Consider the following 25,114-nt stretch of genomic DNA (forward strand, 5'->3'; position numbering starts at 1 on the left):
TCAGGGACCTTGGGCTCAACAGCGCCCTCTGTGACTGGATCATGAGCTTCATAACGGGCAGATCCCAGGCAGTGCGGATGGGGAACATCACCACCTCCTCCACCTTGACCCTCAACACCGGAGCCCAGCAGGGTTGTGTGCCCAGCCCTCTCCTCTACTCCCTGTTCACGCACGACTGCGTGGCCACACACAGCTCCAACACCATCATCAAGTTTGCTGACGACACAACCGTCATCGGCCTGATCACAGACGGCGACGAGACGGCATACAGAGAGGAGGTCAGAGCCCTGACATATTGGTGCCAGGACAACAACCTCCATCTCAACGTCAGCAAAAAAAGGAGCTGATTGTGGACTACAGGAAGAGGCAGAGAGAGGCACACACACCCATCACCATCGACGGGACTCCTGTGGAGAGAGTCAGCAGCTTCAGGTTCCTCGGGGTAAACATCAGTGAGGACCTGACATGGACATATCACACCAGGGTCATATCCAAGACGGCTCGACAGCGGCTCTTCTTCCTCCGCAGGCTGCGGAAGTTCAACATGGACTCCAGGATACTCTGCAACTTCTATAGGTGCACCATCGAGAGTATCCTGACTGGCTGCATCACCGCCTGGTATGGCAGTTGCACCGCCCTCAACCGTAAGACTCTACAGAGGGTGGTGAAAACTGCTCAGCACATCACCAGGACGGAGCTGCCATCCATGGAGGACCTCTACACCCAGCGGTGTAGGAAGAAGGCCGGTAGGATATTAAAGGACCCCCATCACCCCAGCAACAATCTGTTCTGTCTGCTGCCGTCTGGCAGACGGTACCGCAGCATCCGGATCAAAACCACCAGACTCAGGGACAGTTTTATACCAAAGGCTATAAGACTGCTAAACTCCTGAGCTCTGTGAATGTCTACTCACATCTGTTTATAGTACACACATACATATATAGATATACAGTATATATCTATATATTATACATATCTGCCATATACATCTTTTATACATAATATCTGTCCATACCTCCTCATTCAACAGCGTAAAGTATTTAAATACTTTCAATGTATTCCACATATGTATATATTTCACATCCTCAAATCTTTATTGTTGTTATTGTAAATATTTTTCTCTCTTTTTGCACTATTTTATTTATCTTATTTGCACCATGTATGTTGAGTTGTTGGAGGAGCATGGGACATAAGATTTTCATTGCCAATACGTTGTATAAGCTGTGTATATGACCAATAAAACCTTGAAACCTTGAAACTTGAAACCTTCTATTCTCTGGGAACTTATAATAGGCCCTTTTTCTGATACTTTATAGACCAACGACATTATTTGATATTGCAATCTTAAAATACTTAAATGTAATAATACATTTTATACTTTAACTTTCGTTGTGATGTTCCGTCATCATTAAAAAATGAACCTTTCCCTGAACCTTGAAATGGTGTTCCGTTCATCTCACTGCAACTATGCAAAGGGCTGATGGTGAGATGGGGTCAAAGATGATCTGGTGAGTTTGGGACAATTTTTCTACAAAGCATTGCTGCTGCTAAACATGTTTAATGACATATTTGAGTTTATGCACCGCCAACACATTAAATCACCTACGCACAGTCACAAACTTATTCGACAAAAGCAGTATGTGATCAGGGTATCAAACATTTCTGTGAATTTGTGAGTAATTATCATATCGTAATGTTTTTTATTATGGAATACTGACCAGTTTTCGACGGAATTTATTAGCCTCCTCTCATAAAACACCAAATGTACCCAGATGAACCATGAAACGGAGCGATAAGGGCAACGATATCTGCTGCTATGGCAATTGCAGTCCAAGTTACGCTCACTGTAAAAGTATCGATGGCGGTTGTAGTCAAACGGACTACAACTTCCGAGAAGCATCCATTCAAAGAGACCATACTGCGCAAGCGCAAACCAAACGGTCGCGCGGATGAATTTAAATTTTGTTTGAATCGCTGAAGAATGAGTGTTTTTAATATTTTAGCAATGTAGAAATGGCAGCAAAGTCAAACTTGTCAGGGTCGCCGGATGCGGATCTTTCGTCTTTAAGCGACCGGTCTCTGTCCAGCCGGGCCAGCAACAGAAGTTTGAGAGTAGCAGAAAAGGAGAGGAGAAAGAACGACGCTGAGGACCCGTTTGTTCTGGCCCTGAAGTACTTCTCCAACGGTAGGATTCAACTCTGTCGATAGCAGATTTGTACAGGTCGAGGCTAAGATAAATAAATTAGCCCTCACTAGTAAAAATAGGATGTTTAAAAGTAGGCCAGGATACTTTCAGGCTAAGTTACTTTCTAGTTGCATATTGGGTGTAACTTTACTGACGGCTAATGTTGCTAGCTTAGCTACTTTTTAGCTCCCTAATCAGTGGAAATGCCTCAGCATTGAGGCAGTGACTTTGGTTATTTACAGACACAGACAACAACAACATCATTATTAAAAGCCAGTAGTGTAATGTATTAGGGTACATTTACTTGAGTACTGTACATAAGTATTATTTTGAGGTACTAGTACTTTACTTGAGTATTTCCATGTTATGCTACTTTATACTTCTTACTCCAATACAATTGTTTTAACTCCCAGTTACTATGTACATATAAAAACACATGCAATGCTTATATTTTATAATGCACTCTTTACTACCAATCACACAGTATTTCAAGTATCTAAATTGGGTACACATTGATCAACAACACTAAACTGCTAAAAAAAAAAAGTGAATTTATCTTATATTTCTTCTGTAACATTTAGAAATCAGGGCTTTCACTTGTAGTGGATTGTTTTTAAGATCATAGTATTTGTACTTTTATTAAGTAATGGATCTTCTTCAAACACTGTTAAAAGCGTGAGAGGAGAGGACTAACATGGTACTGATGGATGTCATCTGTTGTCCCTTTTATAGTTACTGTGACACACACTTTTGTTAGGGTTTACTTCCAAATAAGACTTATCTGACCTCATTATTATTTCAGTCTACAATGTAACTGCAATTTATTACTGAGATCTTGAGATAACAATATCGACATTATTCTTCAGATCCACAGTGTTTGCCCATTTGTTTACAATAATTTACACAGTCTTTGTATTGAGCCTCTTTGATTTACTTGCCTGTACCCAGGAAATACAGCCACTTCAGCATGATCATTTTCTCTGGTTTTATTATTTATAGTCATGTCTTTGAGTTAAATTATTATTACTTTTTTATATTGTATTCTATAAACTACTGACAATTTTTCTCTGTTTGAAATTCAACAAACACTGCAATGGCTTACATACATGTAGAGATAAAGACTGAAGGACAATTTGGATTGGTGTCTTATTTTTTTCCAGAGCTGTATCTATCTATATATATATGTTCACCCAATGCACTACATCTCACTTTGAACTTACACATCTATTTTTTTTCTTCAAATTAATTACAAAGTAATTAATACAATATTTGCCTTCTTTGCAAAATAAGCAAATTTAATTTCCTGCCCTGTAACTAAAACACATCACTGTGATTATTAATGTGGACAAAATAGATCCAGGATTTGACTCTAGGTGACAGCAACATTTCAGACTGTTTTATGTAACGCTCAACAGTCAGATAAGAAACCAACGCATTCCTAAATCTTTGTGATGGATTTTATGCTCTGCTAAACTATTAAATCTAGTAGTTTTAAAATGACTACTAATCAATTAAAATAACATATTTTCTCAGGTAAAAACTGCAGTTTGTTCTGCTGTCATGTCACTTAACATTAACATTAGCAGAAAAATCTAATCTGAAGTTGTTGACATTACCTCTTGTTTGTTTGAAACTGTATTTTATAAATGTGCTTACACACTCTGATGGGATGTTATTCCTCCGTCCTGTAGTTGAAGCTGGTACTCCTGTCCATGGTAACGATGAGGTGGAGAAAAATCTGGTCCTGGTGGAGAGGGCGGCCTACAGTAAAGGACTTTCGCCAGAGGCCATCTCTGTTATGCTGGAATTTGCCATGAGCCTCCGCATGGGTAAGAGATTCAATGAGCAGCAGATAAGGTGTAATGTAGGCACCAATAGTTAACCGTAACCTGAAGGTATTGCACGAAAAGTGTATTTGATCTTCCCAAAAAGTGTAGGTTTGACGGTGCAAAAGAGATTGTACATGTTTTACAGTCAGTTTCAAGATGTGCTTCTTTTTACTGATTTTGTTTCTGTGAATTTATTTGTGTAGGATCGGGCATTTGTCCCCGGGTGCTGAAGTGTCTTATACCTGCCACCGTGGTGCCACAGGAGGCTGTGGTTCGTGCTGTGGCCTGGCTCGGAGTTGCCAACATTCCTGTCAACACACAAGTAAGTGCAATTGGATTTTTGTCCCCATTTCATTATATGAGTAATTTAGAAGTGAGTTGGTCTAAAAGACACACTTTTACCCTCAAAGGAAATAATAATAATTTTACAATAACTCAGGTTATGTCATGAACTATCTTTAATCAAAATGATCTGATTCAAAACTATTGCTCTTGTGTGTCTTTCTAATAATATAACAATTTGGTCAATGCAAGTACTTATTGTTTGATTTAAACTATTTCTTTATAGCAGATCCCATTTTTTCAGATTAGCCAAATTGACCTGCTATTAATAATAATAATAATAATAATAATAATAATAATAGTGGTAACAGATAGAATAGAAATAACTGTGGACTTCAGGAAGACACGCATGCCACACACCCCACTCACCATCAACGGCAGCGCTGTGGAAACTGTGAAAAGCACCAAGTTCCTGGGGGTACCTAACATGGTCCACCAACACCACCGCACTTGTCAAAAAAGCACAGCAACGCCTCCACTTCCTTCGCCGGATGAGGAGAGCTGACCTCCCCTCTTCTGCTCTCACCACCTTCTACAGGGGTGCTATTGAGAGCATTCTTACAAGCAGCCTCTCAGTCTGGTACGGCAGCTGCCCTGTTGCTGACCAGAAGGCCCTACAGAGGGTGGTGAGGACAGGTGAGAAAATCACCAGATCAGCCCAACCATCCATCCAGGACCTGTACACATCCCGCTGCCTCAAGAGTGCCACCAACATCACCAATGACCCCACCCATCCCGCACACGAACTGTTCACTCTTTTACCATCTGGCAAGCACTACCGCAGCATGCGGTGCAAGACTACCAGACTTTGCAATAACTTTTTCCTACAGACCATCAGACTACTCAACTCATCCAGGAAAATTCCATGAACATGACAACCCTGGCACCCACAAAGACCAACTGAATGTTCATTTTAATCAAAAACTGTACTGTACTTTGCTCTTCACATGCACAACATCATCCATAATTACAGACATACTTATCTCAATGGTGCTATTCTGCACTTTACACTTTACCATATTGCACTTGTTATTATTACACCTCAGTAACTACCTAAATATTCTATTCTGCCTGTCTGTATATGTTGTTTAAATCTGTGTGTACTACCATGTTATATGTTGTGTGTCAACTTTTACTTGCACATTTGGAGTATGGGGAAACTTAATTTCAATCATCTGTGTAATTACTTGTACTAATTGCATGGTCTGATCGACAATAAAGTTCATTCATTCATAATATATGTATCGTTCCTTGAATTGCACCCCAGTTAAACCATTTGTATGTTTACTTACAACTTTCAGATTCTTTTCATAAAGTGGCTGTTGACCGTCTTCGACTTGATTGATGCAAAAGACCAGCTTCGAGCGATCTATGGCTTCATCTTCAACTTCACCTCAGAGGAAAATCTGGTATGTGTGATAATTCTGTTTGCTTTTTATTGTCAGATGGCATCAAAGGGAAATTTGTATATGTGCACACACATCTTTGAGCCTTAAATTTGAGTTCAGTAATCTTATTTGTCATATTGATTTTTAAACACATTTGTAATGACAAGTGAAAGCTGCAGATAATGTGTAGTAAAATCATCATTTGTGATGAATGTTTTGTTCGGATCTGAACAACTGGCTTCTTACCAGTGTAAGCAAATGACTGCAGCACTGTAATGTGATATTGTTTAACTTCTAAGATGAACATTTCTTATCTTTTGTCACATTATTTCAGTGTCCTTTCATCTGCCATCTGCTGTACCTTTTGACCAGAAAGGAAAGTGGTAAGTTTCAAATGTTCACACCTGAAAAGACTGTACTGCTATTGTTTTCTGTAGGACTTTATTGTAAAAATAGAATGTGTTTTTTTCTCTTGTAGTGCGAGTCTTCAGAGTCAGGAAGCTACTGGAGCTACAATCTAAACTGGTAAACACCCTGCTGATCTAATGCCCTATTTATAAAGCTAACTAAGCTAAGTTATTAGCTAACTAAGTATGAAACTATGTTCATTTAGAAATCCCAGGAAAGTTTTTTCTGCTCCGTAAAAACAATTTCTCTTTCAATACAATTGGTTATTGTTCAATTCCACATGATCAGAAAGCATTAATCAGAAACGAAAATGTACAGACATGTGCCTTATTGAGTGTGCTGATATTCTTTCCTCAGGGGAGGCAGCCGTTCCTGCTGAACCTACTCTCCCTTTACAAAGTGTTTTGCCCTGAACTGGTGACGCTCTCCATCCCATCACAATTGAAGGTTTGTCCATGGACTTTATCTGATGGTTATTACGCCGTTAATAATAAGGTGTGGCCAGCATCTCTAAAGCCTCAATGCAATTGTTGGTTTTCTGTTATCTTACAGAGTGTGTTTAGGAACCACAATTTGCCCTGGAAGTCAGCTTTGACTGTTGTCCAGAGGAGGAACAGTCCCCAAGTTGCCTCCAGCCTCAACCTGTTTTCCACATCGAAACATAAGACCACCTCCAGGAAACGGGTAAGAGAGTCTTTTTATGTTGTGCCGATGCCATACATTCCTCATCAAAGTTTAGAATGTTCAGTATATGTAAGAATTATCGGGAATATTTACATTGAATTTAAATGTATTATTGTGTTTGTAGTTTGCCTTTGAGAATAACTTGACTTCATTATATTGGGATTTGTATATTTAAGGGGGAGAGAATATAATACGCTAACTATGACCTTTAATTCTTTTGTTAAACATGGTTTTCAATAAACACCTCTATGACTGAAAACGGATTATAGACATCAGCAAAAGTACACTTTACTACAGTGTAACTTTAAACATGGCCCCTGAGTGTTTGTACTAAAATATGTTATGTACCACAGCTTGGAAAGGCTGAAAAATTCTCTTTTTAAATTCTTTCAAAGCGATAAGGTTACACAAAAAAATGTAAGATGTATATTATTAATTAATTTGCTTATCCTGACTTAAGCTTCTTATTATTCAATTTCAGTAAATAAAACTGATAATTCTATCCCAAGTTTTTGCTTCACTCTGTCTTCTCACAGAAACACCACCACCTGGGGTTGGCGATGTTGAGTTCTGCGGTCAACAAAGAACCTCAGACCGAGACGAGCAGACAGCTAGTCCCTTTGGTGCAGCTCCATTCTGTTGCTCAGCTCCTGGAAAATATGCACCGTATAGAGGTATTCCTCTCTGGCATCTTTTGGGTGCCACCTATTGTCTTGCTCCTGCTCAGTCTGTCACTCTTTCTGCTCTCCTCTCACTCAGCCTACACGGTCTGGCTGTTAATCCCAAATCTTTTGGACTCTGAACAGTTCTGAAGTTAAGCAGCAGAATCCAATGTTGCCAGTGTTTTTTTTTCCACTACTGTGATGAATACTCACAGCCACAGGGGGGTGCTGTGTTACTGTCTAACTGTTCTAGTATACCACCGGCATCTAGAGAAACCACAGCAGAAGTGGCCTAGGGCTGTCATTTGTTTATCAGATTATAGCCCAAAAGACAAAGTGCTTATCTTTTTATTTTTTTCCCCAACATGCCATTGTTATTAAGCAGATAGCCCAGTTTATCTCTCTTATATGAGTAATGAAAGCAAAAGAGCCGGGATGAGATTTATCTGAGTAATGCATTGGACAAAGTTTCATAGCAAATGGTCATTTAAAAATGGCCCTCTATAAATGTCTATTTGCCCTGCAGATTCAGTGACCTGATAAACTAATATAAGTCATTTTAAATGGGCTGCTGACTTTTATGCGTCATGCTACATAAATTCCACCGCTTTCACAGACCACAAAGCCAACAATAAGCAATAAGGCTTTCGTACAGTGATAGCATCAACTTTGTTCATCTGTAAGAAAGCTCTACTTTTCCCCTGTACATTAAAAAAGAGAGATGAGCACAGTCAATCACACACATACAACTATTTAGCAAAAACAGACAAAGGATCATTGATTATTTTCCTCTGGTTATCAAAAGCAGAATTGGGTTAGTCTAATGTTTTTGTTTCTGCATAATTATTGAAGAGCTGAGCTGTGTCCATCCAGTCTGTCCTGTTCCCATTCATATTCATTTACTCCACAGATAAGGTCCCCTATATTTTGAGGCAGCTTTTCATACACAATAAGAGACTGTATCAATTATCCAGTGTAATGGCAGAAACGTCCTAGTGCTCGTATTATGGAAGAATTATCTCAGGAGATACAGTGGGGCAAAAAAGTATTTAGTCAGCCACCAATTGTGCAAGTTCTCCCATTTAAAAAGATGAGAGGCCTGTAATTTTTATCATAGGTATACCTCAACTATGAGAGACAAAATGAGAAAAGAAAATCCAGGAAATCACATTGTAGGATTTTTAAAGAATTAATTTCAAATGATGTGGAAAATAAGTATTTGGTCAATAACAAAAGTTCATCTCAATACTTTATGTACCCTTTGTTGGCAATGACAGAGGTCAAACGTTTTCTGTAAGTCTTCACAAGGTTTCCACACACTGTTGCTGGTATTTTGGCCCATTCCTCCATGCAGATCTCCTCTAAAGCAGTGATGTTTTGGGGCTGTCGCTGGGCAACACGGACTTTCAACTCCCTCCAAAGATTTTCTATGGGGTTGAGATCTGGAGACTGGCTAGGCCACTCCAGGACCTTGAAATGCTTCTTACGAAGCCACTCCTTCGTTGCCCTGGCGGTGTGTTTGGGATCATTGTCATGCTGAAAGACCCAGCCACGCTTCATCTTCAGTGCCCTTGCTGATGGAAGGAGGTTTTCACTCAAAATCTCACGATACATGGCCCCATTCATTCTTTCCTTTACACGGATCAGTCGTCCTGGTCCCTTTGCAGAAAAGCAGCCCCAAAGCATGATGTTTCCACCCCCATGCTTCACAGTAGGTGTGGTGTTCTTTGGATGCAACTCTGCATTCTTTCTCCTCCAAACACGACGAGTTGAGTTTTTACCAAAAAGTTCTATTTTGGTTTCATCTGACCATATGACATTCTCCCAATCCTCTTCTGGATCATCCAAATGCCCTCTAGCAAACTTCAGACAGGCCTGGACATGTACTGGCTTAAGCAGGGGGACACGTCTGGAACTGCAGGATTTAAGTCCCTGGCGGCGTAGTGTGTTACTGATGGTAGCCTCTGTTACTTTGGTCCCAGCTCTCTGCAGGTCATTCACTAGGTCCCCCCGTGTGGTTCTGGGATTTTTGCTCACCGTTCTTGTGATCATTTTGACCCCACGGGGTGAGATCTTCCGTGGAGCCCCAGATCGAGGGAGATTAGCAGTGGGCTTGTATGTCTTCCATTTTCTAATAATTGCTCCCACAGTTGATTTCTTCACACCAAGCTGCTTACCTATTGCAGATTCAGTTTTCCCAGCCTGGTGCAGGTCTACAATTTTGTCTCTGGTCTCCTTTGACAGCTCTTTGGTCTTGGCCATAGTGGAGTTTGGAGTATGACTGTTTGAGGTTGTGGACAGGTGTCTTTTATACTGATAACGAGTTCAAAAAGGTGCCATTAATACAGGTAACGAGTGGAGGACAGAGGAGCCTCTTAAAGAAGAAGTTACAGGTCTGTGAGAGCCAGAAATCTTGCTTGTTTGTAGGTGACCAAATACTTATTTTACCGAGGAATTTACCAATTAATTCATTAAAAATCCTACAATGTGATTTCCTGGATTTTTTTTTTCTCATTTTGTCTCTCACAGTTGAGGTATACCTATGATAAAAATTACAGGCCTCTCTCATCTTTTTAAATGGGAGAACTTGCACAATTGGTGGCTGACTAAATACTTTTTTGCCCCACTGCATGTGGCCCACTCAATAAAATGAAGGACATGAGTGTATTTTCTAGAAGGTAAACAGATGATAAGAACTGATAACGGCGACTTCAGCTGGATTTTATGTGTTTTTATGCGATGGCTGGGTTTTGTTATTAATGTAACTTGGGAAGATGATTTTAGTTTTCATCTCTAATCTCTAAAGTCTTTGTTTTTGTTAATGGTTTGATTATTTAAGCCTTTCGTTTAGGGCTGAACAGTGAATTTGACTTTCCAAATTGCAAAATGGACAAATTAAAATCCCAGGAGATGCAATATTTGTTAAAGGCAAAATATCTGTAGAAGTCCCCTTCTGATTGAATCATTGCAGTACTTTTAGAGATTTCTTTGCTAAGTCCCACAATGATCATATTAAGAGATTCTTAAAAATTAGAATAATGCAAAAAAAATCAATCAAAACTAATTGGAGTATGAAATGTTTCCAATCCATCAGCCCTCTCTCAGTTATTGATTGAGTAATTGATTGCACTTTTCCTGCTTCTTCATCTTCCCTCCACCAGCTGCCCGCTCAGATGGGCTCACTGCTGGGCTCCAGTCTGGGACTGCATTACCTGGACTGTGTACAGGATGAGTCTGCTCTGCTACGCCTCAACTTCTGGCTCGGCTACACTCTCCAAGAAGGTAATGGGTAGCGGGGAGGGGGGAGCAACTACCAGACTTGTTGTGACATCTTCTATCAGGAAGATTCCTCCAAAGCCGACCTAACCTTGAGTTGAACCAAAACACATTACCTAGTTGACATATCACAGGGATTCTGTCAGAGAGGGGTTTAAACGGAAAGTGGGGAGCTTTACTAAGTGAAGGCACAACATATTTATTCATCTGTTGTTTTCTTTTTATCCCCTCTGTTTTCACACTTTATTTTGCTGTCTTTGTTTAGAATTGTTATTCTCCAGCGATGAAGGATCCTCCCAGAGTTCAGAAGAATCAATGCAGTTTTTGGACAAGTTGCTGTCGACACAACACTTTCTCCAGGTGAGCCTCACATCTAAGCTCCTGACAGTTACCCCACACGTGTCCTTCAATATTCCCTGTATTAATTATCCTGCACCCCCACTAAGCTGGCTTAAACATCAAGCAATCATTTCACAATGTGTTACTGTCACATTTCCAACAGGAGGGGTTTTCCAGTTCAGAGGCTTTTCTCTACAAATTTCTCAGTGTTTGGGACGGTTCCGTCCTCCGCCCCCAGATCCTCGGCCTGCTTAGCAACATTCCTGTTGTTCCCAGTTCTCGTGAGTTTTCCATGTGATCTTCCTGTCTCCACATTATTGCCTGGTTTCCACACAGTTTAGTTTTTTGTGCCGAACTACGAATAAAACAGTTGTTTATTTATGATACAAACCTAACTGAGATGAGACGGTAAAAATAAGGAGATTTTGTCTTTTGTTTTTGTTGTTGCTTAGCATACTTATTCCTAGCTGTGTAAAAATGAAGTGTTAGTGAAATATTTTTGTGTCTATCTATGTCAACACACACAAACAGGCATTGCCCTCCACTTGAATAAAAGATTCCACGTTAGCAAGGCCAAGGGATTTGTGCCATTTCTTAGGAATTGAGTTATAGCAGCTGGTACAACTGCAACTTTGTGTCTCCCTGTCTTAGAAATCGGACAGCTCCTGTTTGAGCCCCTCATGCAGCTATTCTTTACATCATCACTGTTTTTCAAGGTGGGTCTTGTATTTTTCAGTACGGGTGCTTTATTAGCCTGTGGTGAAACTACAGTAGGCATAATGCTTTCCTCTCCATGTGTCTGCAGTGTGGACTGATGGAGAGTCTGAACAACATGCTGTTGAAGTGGCTGACTTGGCACTCGGTGTACGCTCTGGAAGACGACTTGGACATCAGCCTCAACAGCCACACTTCCATGTGAGTCCCATATCTACTTCCTGCTTCTTGTTTATGCCCCGAGCATAAACAAGAAATACACATAAAACACTTTGTGTATTTACTTCAGAGCATTAGGGTTATAGCTTATTTAGCCTTTACTCGAGAGCCAAGAAATGCATTCTCACACCTAATCAATTCTCACAGATGCTATAAAATTGTTGAGGTTTTGCCTTAGCTTTATTTACTGTAGTTTAGTTTAATAAAAGAAAAACACTCCTTTTTGTAGGTGTCCAGGTTTATGTACCCATTTTTGTCTATTGAAGCATTGTCACATTTCTTACTCTACCAGATAAAATCACGACTGAATCTCAACACTGTTCTATACAGAATCTATCTTTATCTGAGCACTCTATCATACACTAGCAACAAGCAAAAAAAGCAGAAAGGAATATTGACATGTTTTCCCTTTTGGGTTTGGGCTCATTTATCCACCAGACAATAACAGCGCTAATAACCAGTTTAATGGTTTTCAAGCTTCCGAACAAAGGGTCTGAGTTAGTGTCAGATTTGTTGAAATACCTGGGCATCAGTATCGAGTCCTCAAAAGTCTACTCCCACAACAAATGATCCAATAAGTGTTGGGATCTATTCTTCATTCACTGCCATTTCCAAACTCACCTCTGGTATTTTGCCAGTGTGCGACTCGGTAATTAGATGTAGGGATAATTAATGGTTTATAAGTGAAAATGTTCCCAACATCACTCTTGATTCAGTGTGTGTGTCCTTTGTGTTTGAATAAAATGCCATGTGCTTGATTTGGGAGCTTTCGCCTGTTCTCACAGAGCCCTGAGTCACTGATTAAATGAAAGCGTAGAGTTCCAAGGGTGAATCAGCTGACTGGTGTTACAGCTTTCACTTCATTCTGCTTAAATTGCGTGTCTGACTCCCTGCTCTGCCCTCTTTCAAAGCAACATGACTCTGTCGGGGTTCAAGGATTCAGTGATGGAGCTAGTTGACTTTGTGGGTCGACTTGCCTCTGTGGGCCTGCAACTGGAGGGCTGCCACTCTCTCCTCCTCAACTTCATCCTCGACTTCTATACCACGGTAAACAGATGCTAATGGTGTACCTGCTCTACGGCTTTTTTAAGGCATAAAGCAACCAGTATACAGACTTCAGTGATAACATAAATACTGTTTGCTTTTGAAGTTTGAGTTTCACTGTGCAGAAAGTTGCTTTTGCATAGTTTGACACGAGAAGGGCCTTTTCACATTCATCTGTTAAAGGAACACAGAAGAATAAAAATATTGCATGGGAATAAACTGTAGTTCCTGCTTTATTTAGAAAACACCAAAATAGCAATCATTTGAAGAAAGAATGCCATGAGTGTGTTTGAATCCATATTTTTATTCTACCCCAGGTGTGTGACATGTTTCTGAAGTATGGGCTCCCCCTTGTGGTGGTGCCCCCACCTGGAGTTTTTTACCCAGCGCTGTTTGCTACTGACCCTGTAAGCGTGGACAGACTGGCCTTCATCATGCACAGGTGCGGACTCTTCCTCTATAAGCTTCTTTCACACACAGTTCTCGGTACATTACTACGATAACTTGTTGCGGATCTCGCGGGAGGCTGTGGCACGGTGGGATAGTGAGCTGGTCTTCAGATCAGGGGAGAGCAGGTTCCAGTCCCACTGCAGTCAGCATGTCGATGTGTCCCTGGGCAAGACACTGCACCCCAAACTGCTTCTGTAGTATTGAATGTATGTAAATCGCTTTGGATAAAAGCGTCTAACACGTTACATGTAACCTATAATCATTCTCACGATAAACACATGCCCCACACACAGGAACATTTCCGTCTTGCTATACATGCTATGACGATCTTGCAATACATTGTTTAATGGACAGTGCAGCATATGGCGGTAATGCAACACTTAAGAATGTCAACTGCCATCAGATCCAGAAAACTGAGTCCTCTGTCAAACGGGAGCTTGATAACGACACAGCTGTGTCAGCGCAGTCCCTGAAATGTTATTAGGGCTTGAGGTTGGAAATTGGTTGTACAGATTTCCCTAAACATCAATCCCCGCTCCCATTCAACCATGACCCCTCGCAGCAAATGTTCCTGAACATTTCAGGGATGGACTGGATTTGCTACAACTTGCCGCGATGCATACACTAGCAACCCCCTTAATGTAGTATGTCATATGTTGATGCATATTTTATGACGGAACAGAGCTGGAATCAAATGGCTAAATTGTATGTATCTTCGTGCATGATTTATGATAATGAGGATCTAAGAAGCAATGCACTTAAGCCCTCTTCTCCCTCTTAATGTAGCGCCATTTGTAACTTCAGGCTTTAATAACACAAATCCTTACAGTCTCGGTTAATTGACTACACCCTAGGGCGCCTTCAGTAATTCTGCCAAAGCTGAGCGGAACAATGCCATGGCAAAGTAAAATAGGAATATAATTGCATTATATATATTTTTGACAGCCTATTGAGAACGGGCTGTTTTGCAGTAATCACAGAGGTCACAGTTTTTTCATGGTTCTACTTTTTGTTCAGGTACAAGGTGAACTTGACATCGGCCAAGAGTCAAGAAAAGCTCACCAAGGTAAGAAACACCTACTTTCTCCTTGCTATGCATGTCTGAAAATGAAACATGATGTGATTTGCATTGCAGCGATACTGTTAGAGTAAAGTTGGTTCCATCGCACCGAGCAGTGTGAAGGAAAGGATCTTCTATTAGCATATCTCAGCGTATGGATTTTGAATGCATTTACACTTTAGGCATTTAGCTGGTTTGCCTCTCAGAAGTGGCATGCTATTTGTTTTGATTCACTGTGGTAGCTTTTATAGATTTTTCCATCCCTCAGTCTACATTCACATGCTTTTACTTTCAGCTGCTAACCTTTAATACCCTCTCAGATGAGGACTTAAGAAGTTGTTGATTTGAATACATCTGCCACTGCGAGCAGAGAATTTACAAGTACATGTCAGGCAGCCAGCGTGCTCCTGTGGAAATGTCAGAGGCACTTTTTATTAAGAAAAATGGACTTTGTAAATAGCATGCAAATGAATCAGCACAACACACATCAGATTTGAAACCTTGCATATATGGAGATTGGTTTTCTTTTCCCCCACTTCCTTCTGCTCATCTTGTGGCTCCCTTTCGATTCTGTTTCTTTCAGCAAGCCTTTCGCATCAGCCGTCAGACGTTCAAGGAGTTTAACAACTACGCAGTCTTCATGGTCAACTGCCTGTGGAACGCCAAACTGATTCAACCAGGCATGAGTATACAGCTGGGAGAGGAGCTGCTGCTCAAGAGCAACGTGCCGGAATACTGGAAGAGCTTCGACCTCATCTACCACCCTGCCTTCATGAGCTACGCGGTCGACTTCCACCAGAAGGTGAGTGTGGATTGTTGGGTATTTCCTTTGTCTTTCCACAAGTCCAGATCGTAAGTGCACGCCAGCATCGCAGTTGCATCACGACAGATTTCACGCGACACTGAAGCGATGAACTTGGTTCGTCTGTTCTGTGAATTTCAGAAGTTTTAGAGAGAAGCAGTAGCCAAACCGTCTTTTTATTTTTCCTTTGGTTTTTTGTGTTCTTGAGCTATATTTCCATCATCATTGACCCACAAGTCATTCATAATTTCTCACTGAACCAAAAGGTGTAGAAAAACTACAATGAAAATGTATTTGTATACCACTTTTCAAAACATTAAGCACATTTATGTAAGGGATAAAATAAGGATTATCATTGCAGAATCAAAAAATTCACAAGATTAGGCTAAAACATATGATTATAGAGGACAACAAATCAAAGAGATCCTAAGAAAACAAAGATAGAAGGATTAGGCTAGTATTTGAAATGATAAAACGTTATAATCCGTTGTAAAGTTCTAGTGTTTTATTGGGATTAAACTCAAGTTGACTAGAGTATTTTTTTCTATGAATAGTCTGCAGGCCTGCACGGAGCCGGTGCATGAGTTGTGTGAGACTTGAGGGCTCCTGGTCGATTTTGGTCTAGAGGGGGGCTAAAATATATTTGAGCAGGATCCCGTGTGCTGCACGCCACTAAATTTCTTCTGTGTAGCTGTTTCTTATTTTCAAATGGTAAGAGGCAGTTGATAAATCAGTGTGCAGCCTGTCCGTACAGTTTGGTTAATGGACTTGCAAGCAAGACAAGGAGACAAATGTAGTATTAATGTATCTTTCAGAGAAGATGCATTAATACAGAAGGACATTTTATTATTAATGGATGCTGCGTGAGACGTGGTTTTCATCATGTTTAATAATACACATACCTTTTTTTGGAATGGTCCAGCTGCAACATCCTGATCTTGAGATCTAACACGGTGGGCTGACAACGAATAATAGTGTTCTCTCTTTATCAGTGTTGGCCCGGGAGAAAGGACATGGACCTGGATTCCATAAAGGTTTGAGTGCTCTTCATGTCTGCATCATTCATGTCAGACATTAACAGAGATTGCTTTGATCATAGAGAGCATTAGATGTCTCGGTTGTGACTGTGTGTGTTTCTCTGTTTCAGCATTCCAAGCCATGGAACTGGTACCTGGAGTATTTGTTCAACCAAGGTTATGACGGCCTTAAACTGTTTATTCAAAGCAACACAAGCCGGCAGCTGACAGCAGGCGACGGGCAGGGCAACAGCCTGTCCACAGAATAGAGGTAGAAGCTCGACTCAAAGGAGACGAAGAAAAACAACTCGCAACTCGGCCACTTTTAAAAGACTTGTACATATTTGATCTTATCTTCAAGCAAGCTACTTCAGGCAACCTTTTTATGTACATATATGTATCAGTGTTTTATTGTATTTTTTTTTAACTTACAATACTATCCAGGTCGCAATAATAGAACACAAAGCCCTGGTGGCCATTTGCCAGATGCTAAGTGTCAGTAGTAGGTTTTGAGGTCAGTGAATACACATTAATCAGAGAAGATGTATGTTTGTTGCAACAAAAAAAGAATCATTGGCATTGTTCATATCCATTAATATTACACACTTACTATAAATTGACCTGATGTACCTACATGCATTCAAGATACTAAAGAATGAGAGTAACTTTAAATTATTATTTTTCCATTTTCTTTGTTTAATGTCAACCCACTGTTTTTTTAACCAGCTTCTGTACAAAGGATTTTTTTGGATTGCTTTTTTTGTATTGTATTCTTGTAAAGCACCTTGTTGAAAATAAATAAGTGTAAGACTTTTGTTTTAGAAGCTGATGAAACATGGTGTCTCTTATTAACATTACACTGCACCATGTCACAGTTTACAAATGTCTCGATGTTGTTTCCTCATATGAAACCTGAATTGTGGCTCTTTTGAATGGCATCAGTTGCTTGAGCATGTGTAACAAATCTAAGTATTCTTATGTGTTCTTCAGTCAGATGCTCTGCCATCTGGAAAACAGCATTTTGCTTTACTTGAGGAACCCATCTGTATGGTTAAAGGTTCCTCTGCTACTTTTGATTATGCTGATTGAAACCAGAGTGCCAGGTAGACGGTGATCTGCTCCTCTGCAAAATAAAAACAAAACAAGTGCATGTCACTGCAACCAACCAATATCTCGTTAATCCACTCTATTTGGTTTTTTGGTTAATTGATTTATGATATGCAAGATACATTTAGCATTTTCTTTCAAGAAAATCTTAAAATGCAAATTCTATTTTAAATCCTGAAAGATTTGGAAAGGTTAATCCAGCAAATATCAAGTCCTTTTCACTTGGTTTAAACTAATAAACCCATTATTCACATTGATGAGGTTCTGTCATGCACTTATTCATTAATGTTTTCAGCTGTACACTTTGCAAACCTGTAAAATGTCTCTCAAAAAGGGTAAGTTAAATTATTTCCTTGTCTTGCAGAAATCGTCCACATGTACAAGGGTTAATATGTATGTTTGTATGCTCCATTGTAAGGACATGCCCAAACAATACACCCTATCTTACATTTTCTTATAGGCTTGAAGTTTCCTATAGTGTCAAAAAAAACTGAGTATCAAATTGTACTCTCAGCCCTGAGCTCAATCTCATCCCCACAGTTTTTTTTCGGATGCCCTCCCTCCCCTGAGCTGTGACTTCAGAGCCTCCCTCCTGCAGCGCTCATAACGCACCGGAGCCACGGAAGTTTTCCGGTTAGTATTTCATTCCAACCCTTTCTTTGTGAGGTGAAGATATAATGTATTGAGATTCAAATGATCCTCTCTGATGGTGGCTGGTGTGAGTGAGCGCAGCCCGCAGACAGCTGACCGCCGGTACCGTGCTGCTGCCTCGCTGCTCTCCTCACTTTCTCCACTGTGCCTGCATCCACGGGAGTAGCTTATTTTAGCCTCTTCTGATCATCCAACTGAGCTGAGGCAGTCCGACCTGAGCCAAATCCTCGCCCCGGGGAGAGAAAGGTAACATTGTTATTTTATGTGAGTGTTTCACTGCAGGAAATGTGTTTAGATAAAAGCCGGGTGCCCTCACAATCAGGGAACATGGTGTGTAACAATGTGCTTCTTCAACCGCCTTTGGCTCACTCCTGTACATGTTGAGCTTCACATTGGCGGTAGTTCGGATACTGTGTGCATCGTCCTGGTCACAGTTTGGTGGTGGCGTCCGTGTGATGGTGTTTGCCGGATATGCTTCAGGATAACTACAGCCTGTATGTGTGTGTGTGCTTTTGGCCGGCGGAGCTCCAAATGTAAGGTGCGCAAATGAACATCATCTTGTCTGCAGTTGGAAAAGCTCTTCTTATTCCTTTCTGCTCATTATTTTGAACGCCGTGCCACTCAGGTTGATTGATCAAGACGCACAGTTGGTCTATCCACTAAGTGCGGACCATAGGAAAGTATGTGTACCGACACTGATTTATCTTTAAGTGTGCACCCCTTGTGTGTGCGTGTTTTATGGAGCCCAGATGAGGGGAGTAAAAGCCTGCCCCATCTTTCTCGGCAAGTTTCCCCGACAAAGTCTTAATTTTAGGGAGAAGAAGCTACATTTTTGGAGCTTTTCTGCCTCATCAGTTCGTGTGGGTGAAGACTGACGTGTGATGGCAGACTGAGGTGTTGAGCCGGATTTGAACTCTGGATGTCGCGAGTAATTATGGTTACAATTACACGGTGTGCTTCTTAAGCCCCGAGACTGTTTTTTATGAAAGCCCCGGGAAAAAGCAACACTGTGTGGGATAATTTTGGGATGTTGTTGTAGGGCGGAGTAATCCTTTTTACGTGGATGTGACAGAAATAGTAGCATATATCTGAAATCCAAATTTAAACCATAAAGTATCAACAACACGTGATATGAGCCTCCTTCACTCTTAATGTGATTGACAGGTGTTAACCCCTTACAAAACTAAATTAAAGTTGATGTGTTTCTAAACTTGGCAGCCTGTATTCAGTGCAATTGTGTTCATATTTTTCACCATACCTCAAAAATGCAGATGTGCCTCATGTCGACAACAAGTAATTTATATGAAATGTTATTCAGTTCAACCTGTGAGTTGTACATTTGTCCATGGTCCACTTTATGTTCATTTTGAAGGATCAAACGCATGCACAGAAATGCCCTTCATAAAAAAAGGTAATAATCTTGGAATTGGACATCAAAAGCATTCCTCTGTCTACTGCACCAGGCTGGTTTCGTATTCTTTCATCTTTGGTCATAAAAGCTTCGTAAATCTTGGTTTCCATGGCTCATTTCGGGATGGATTTGAAGGTCTCCGGAAGCTTTAAATGGTTTATTTTGTTTTCTTTTAAAAAGGGAAGAAGGTGAATAATCTTTCCTTCCCAAATGGGCATGGAGCGACATCCTGCCTCACAGAGAATCTCCTCTGAAAATGAATTTCATGTTGTCATTTGGCAGAATGTTTCAGTGTTATCATCCGGCATTTATTTAAAATAGCTTCAAGTCATTTTGTTGGACAGTGATCCTGCAGTACCTACACTGAAAGATACTTCTCCATAGAACCCAAAAGCCTAGCACAGTATATAGATGATAGGATTGCATGTCTTTTGATCTCAGATACTGCTGCAAAACATTTGAAAATGTACAAAAAATAGGTATATTTCTTTTAGACCGTGGGTTTAATATTGGTTAATATCCTGTGTTGCTCTTTGTAATAGTTTTGGTCGAGGGAAGCTGTGTTTCTTGGGGCTTCACACTGTAGTAGTGAGCTATAATTGTGAAAGAGGCTAAAAGGATTACAAGGATGTTCTATTGTCACTGCCTCTCTCCATCTACATGCCTCCTGGTCATGTTTTATGTTTGTGCATTTTCCACAATCTCCCTCCAGCTGTGATTTGGAGAATAAAGATTAAATTTCAAAACATCATCCCATTTTAAGGTCCTTTTATTTATCCTTAAGAGGACAGTGTCACTGTCACTCGTATCAAATAATGGAGAGGCTTTTTAACCTTATTATCTTACCATACGGATGAACTAAAATGACCTCTTTATTGACAACAACCGTGTTTCACATGTGTTCACCTACATTTGTTTAACAGTGTATGTCTCTTAACTTTATTTATTAGTGTGTTTATTGTATAAAAGAGTAATGTTACACTCTTTTTTTTTTGTACAATTGAATTTCAGTGGTTAGGCTGGTTTGGTCAAGTTTGCATTTGTGCTTCAATTTGAAATGCTCAGCAGATAATGGACATTTTAACCATCCTCAACTTCATTCAGCTTTCTTATTTAGTCATTTATACTGAAGTAACTTCTTCAACTTTGTATACTTTAGCTCTTTAATTCAACCTTACTTTACAATTCCAACCATTTATCCAATAATTTCAACACTTTTCCTGAGAACTTGAATGGTTTATCCATGGATTTTGGATAACAGGACTTCTAGTACTTCTAGTAACTCATATCCCTCTGGAATACAAGTATGCGCAATATGTCATATTCGCCTTTTTGGGAGGTGATGTCTTTACCACCATTGCCGTCATTTCAGTCAGATTATTCTGTTAGAATTATTTGATTGTTCATTGTTTACGTAGTCAAATGACCCTCAGATGTTTCTTTATCTCTAGAACAAACCAAGTGATTTAAACCAGAAACACTGAATACATCAGTTTGAGGTTAACATTCAGTGTTTCTCTGACAGTGTTTGTCAGACAAAGGGGCCTACATGCTGAGCTGCCACTAAAGTTCTCTCAGCTTGTTTTATCTGATAACTCAAGACAATGACAATGACTGAAATGCTTCATCCAGTAAAAATATATACCTTTACAAAATAAGATCTCAAAAGTGTATTGTAAAGATGTGGCTTTATAAAAGTAAAGTTATGAAAGCACAAATACAATACCATTAACATTACATGCAACTGAAGAAGTGTTTCCTTGAGTAAAATATGGATTTCTTTATGTTTGGAAATCAGTGTAATCGTTCCACTCAATCAACTAAAATATACAGTATATGACATTGGTCTTGTCAATTCTAGACATTTTATATTTTGCATACATCTTTATGGGATTTAGGTTGTTCTGGGCTCATAGCTCTTGTCATATGTTTTGCTCGTGTCAAATGTTAATCCCAAATACTCAAAGCTTCAGGGCGAGGAGCCGGTTTCTCATGGTTTGTTTTCATCTCCTCTGATGAATCCTAAACATGTATTTCGGGATTGCATTATTTATGCCGTTCTGTGGGAAGCAATCTGTGTTAAAGATTGTCTCGGGCATGTTTTTCTTTTCCCCCCTTTTTTTTAATTCAGAAGAGTGATCTGAAAATGTCATCCCCTGTTAAAGTCTGCCCCGGGTCTTCAGCAACTCTATCAGAGCGTTAAGAATTAGCAACCTACCAACTGCTGCAGTGACATTACGTATTCTCACTGAGAAGAGTTTTTCTTTATTTACAACCGAAAGGTGATGGTAGGTCAGATGCTGTTATTTCTTGAAAGCACCGTGATCATGAATAATCAGTCTGATGTCATATGTTCTTGCTACACAGAGGAAGGCAGTAATGAGTTTACATGTTGTGACCTTATTGAGACCTTGTGAAGGGAAACTGGTCACACTGTTACAGGAATTTAATTACATATGACCTCAGATTCGACCCTCTCTCTCTCTTTTCCCATACCCACTGACCTCATCCATTGAACTCGACTGTTATATTTACTGCTCTCAATTTATTCATATCATATTTGAAGCAGTGTGTGAGCTACCTGAAATACCCCAAGAGAAAGAGTATTGTATCCTCTCAAAGTCAAAGTCCACTTTATTGTCAAAGTTTCCACATGTGTTATACATACAGAAAATTGAAATACCGTTGGCAGTCCCACAGTGCAAATATAAACAAGAACATATAACATAAAAAGATAAAAGCCTAGAAAAAAATAGGGGGAGTAAAAAGGGGTATACAAAAAAAACTAAGTAATATATTAGACACAAAAAACACAGTTTGACGGTAGTGCAAGTAGTTCTTTAGTGCAAATAATACTTTGTGCAAAGTACAGTTTCAGCAGCAGCGGAGAATAGAAAGTGACTGGTGCTGGATGAGGGAGGGGGATTAATGTCCTGGTACATTTCCATTGAGGCTGTGGGGAAAGGTGGGTGGGACGGAGGGTGGAGAGGTCAGGGGAGAGATGGGAGCGAGGGTAGAGGGAGATGAGAGAGGGAGGGACGGAGAGAGGGGGAGCGAGAGGAGAGAGGGAGGGAGAGAGGTGGAGATAGGGAGGAGAGAGAGACAGGGAGGGAGAGAGAGGAGAGAGGGTTGAGCGAGGGATGAAGGATAGAGAGAGAGCGAGAGAGGGAGGGAGGGAGAGAGTTCAGCATCCTGACCGCCTGGTGGAAGAAGCTGTTCCTCAGCCTGGTGGAGCTCGAGCGGAGGCTGCGGAACCTTCTCCCTGAAGGCAGGAGGCTGAAGAGGCTGTTGGAGGGGTGGGTGGGGTCCCCCGCAATACTGAGTGCTTTGCGAGTGAGTCGGGTGCTGTAGATGTCCTGTAGTGTAGGGAGTGAGACCCCGATGATCCTCTGGAAGAGTTCACGATGCGCTGCAGGCTCTTGCGGTTGGAGGCGGTGCAGCTTCCAAACCACAGCGTGATGCAGCTGCTGAGGATGCTCTCAGTGGCGCCTCGGTAGAATGAGAGCATGACACGGGGGGGGGGGGGGGGGGGGGGGGGCTCCTGCTCGCTTGAGCTTCCTGATGAAGTACAGGCGTTGCTGGGCCTTCTTTGCCAGTGCAGTGGTGTTGTTGTTCCAGGTGAGGTCGTCTGTGATGGTCACACCCAGGAATTTGGTGCTGCTCACCTGCTCCACAGCAGCACCATTGATGTTCAGAGGGAGGGGGGTTGGGAGACAACAATCTCCTTTGTTTTCCCCACATTGAGGAATAGATTGTTATTTTGGCACCAACGGGCAAGCTGGTTCACTTCCTTCCTGTAGTTAGTCTCATCGTTGTGGCTGATGAGACCCACCACGGTAGTGTCGCCAGCGAACTTCACGATGTGGTTGGAGCTGTAGCAGGGTTTGGAGTCATGGGTCAGCAGGGTGAAGAGAAGGGGGCTGAGCACACAGCCTTAGGGGGCCCCCGTGCTCAGTGTTAGTGTGTTCAATGTGTTGTTGTTGACCCGGACAGCTTGTGGTCTCTCTGTGAGGAAGTCCAGCAACCAGTTGCAGAGAGAGGGGCTGAGGCCCAGGTCTGTAAGTTTATGCACAAGCTGCAGGGGGGATGATGGTGTTGAATGCTGAGCTGAAGTCTATGAATAGCATTCTGACGTAGGAGTTGTTAGTGTCCAGGTGTGTGATGGCTGGGTGTAGAGCGGAGGTGATTGCATCCTCTGTGGACCGTTTAGCTCGGTAGGCAAACTGAAACGGGTCCAGAGAGGGAGGAAGAGTGGATTTGATCTGCTTCATGACCAGCCTTTTGAAGCACTTCATGATGTTCTAACTATGTCCTTGAGCAAAGCACCGAACCCCTAACCCCTAAGCTTCCTGGCATGGCAAAACAGTGGCAGCTTCCCTCTGACACTTCTCCATGAAAAATGCATGTGTTTGTGTATGTGTGTATTTGTACTGTGTATTTATATATACATTATACTAACACAGTGAAAAATTGTCTTCATCTGCTTGTCAACATGCTCTAATGTGGGGCAGCTTGAAGACCTCAATTTCTTTTTCCATACTTCTTTGAATTGCTGGACTAAATATATGCAGTAAAAGAGCTTTTAAAACTCAGAGTTTCTCTGTTCTTCAAGGGGGATTTCTGTCGGTGACTTGAGTCAAGCCTGCTCTTCAGTAAAATAAGCATTAATGTCTGCTCATAGTCGACATAGCTGGAAATATCAGGACTCATTTTCCCCTGTTCAGAAAAATCCATTTGTTGCTACTTGCTCTTCGACAGCAGATACAACTTCACTAAACTAAAAAGGGTTTATAATTCACTCATTAATTGGGCTTAGTCAAAGTTGCTCTGTGTCGTTTTATCTTGCCTTGTTTGATGTTTTCATTTCTAACCATGCAGAGAGCAGAGGACTTGTAGGGCGATCTGATTGGATGAGTGAGGCTGTGTCTGTGACCTTTTATTAGTGCTGCTATCTTTTTTGGCTGAGCCCGACTAATGCTTATTTTACTGGTAATCTCCTCCCTTTACAAACTCAATTCTTACATCCATGGTTTCTCAGTTAAAAGATAATTGATTAACAAAACAAATAAAAGACCACAGCCAAAAATGCATGAGGCTACTAATAGATGTTTTCTGTGTACCCAAAGCTTCATATATCTTTTCCCCCTTAGGATCTGACATCCATTGTTGTCCAAAAATATTAAAAACGCACCAACGAGCCTCCATTACAAAGAACATGGACATTCATTTATTTGGCCCTTCCATGTCCTGTGCTGTTTTCACAAATATCTATGAAAGCCATAACAGAAAATACAATGAGATCAAGAGACATAAAAACACATAATCCGGCTTTTCAAGGATTTTGTCGATATCAACAAACCTTCTATCTTGCCAGGCTTATCCTTTATTTTTCAACTAGCTTAGACATTGTAAAGTTTTCTTTTAAAAATAAAACATGAATAAATATTTGAAGAATAGTAAACCGATAGGACTTTGTGAGAGAATACTATTCTTCTTTAAACAGTATGAAAACACAACCATTGCTCAG

General features: G+C 40.8%; 2 protein-coding genes across 2 annotated transcripts in view; both read left to right on the forward strand.

The window, feature by feature from the left end:
• The first annotated feature begins 1,908 nt into the window (after positions 1-1,908).
• On the forward strand, positions 1,909-17,242 carry cenpi (centromere protein I). Its single transcript, XM_063877336.1, has 20 exons — positions 1,909-2,185; positions 3,877-4,014; positions 4,218-4,336; positions 5,658-5,765; positions 6,079-6,127; positions 6,223-6,269; positions 6,510-6,599; positions 6,705-6,836; positions 7,373-7,510; positions 10,660-10,780; positions 11,040-11,134; positions 11,277-11,394; positions 11,765-11,829; positions 11,919-12,028; positions 12,958-13,093; positions 13,408-13,532; positions 14,558-14,606; positions 15,184-15,402; positions 16,395-16,436; positions 16,550-17,242. The coding sequence occupies exons 1-20, from the start codon at positions 2,014-2,016 to the stop codon at positions 16,685-16,687; spliced, it is 2,211 nt and encodes a 736-aa protein (XP_063733406.1). The 5' UTR covers positions 1,909-2,013; the 3' UTR covers positions 16,688-17,242.
• A 1,026-nt stretch (positions 17,243-18,268) lies between these two features.
• Positions 18,269-25,114, forward strand: part of drp2 (dystrophin related protein 2) — a 136,074-nt gene continuing 129,228 nt past the window's right edge. The window contains exon 1 of the mRNA XM_063876978.1: positions 18,269-18,422. The gene's annotated coding sequence lies outside the window, so the exon portion shown is untranslated. The remainder of the gene's footprint in view (positions 18,423-25,114) is intronic.

This window comes from Eleginops maclovinus, chromosome 23 (genome assembly GCF_036324505.1).
Source record: "Eleginops maclovinus isolate JMC-PN-2008 ecotype Puerto Natales chromosome 23, JC_Emac_rtc_rv5, whole genome shotgun sequence".
Classification (NCBI taxonomy): Eukaryota; Metazoa; Chordata; class Actinopteri; order Perciformes; family Eleginopidae; genus Eleginops; species Eleginops maclovinus.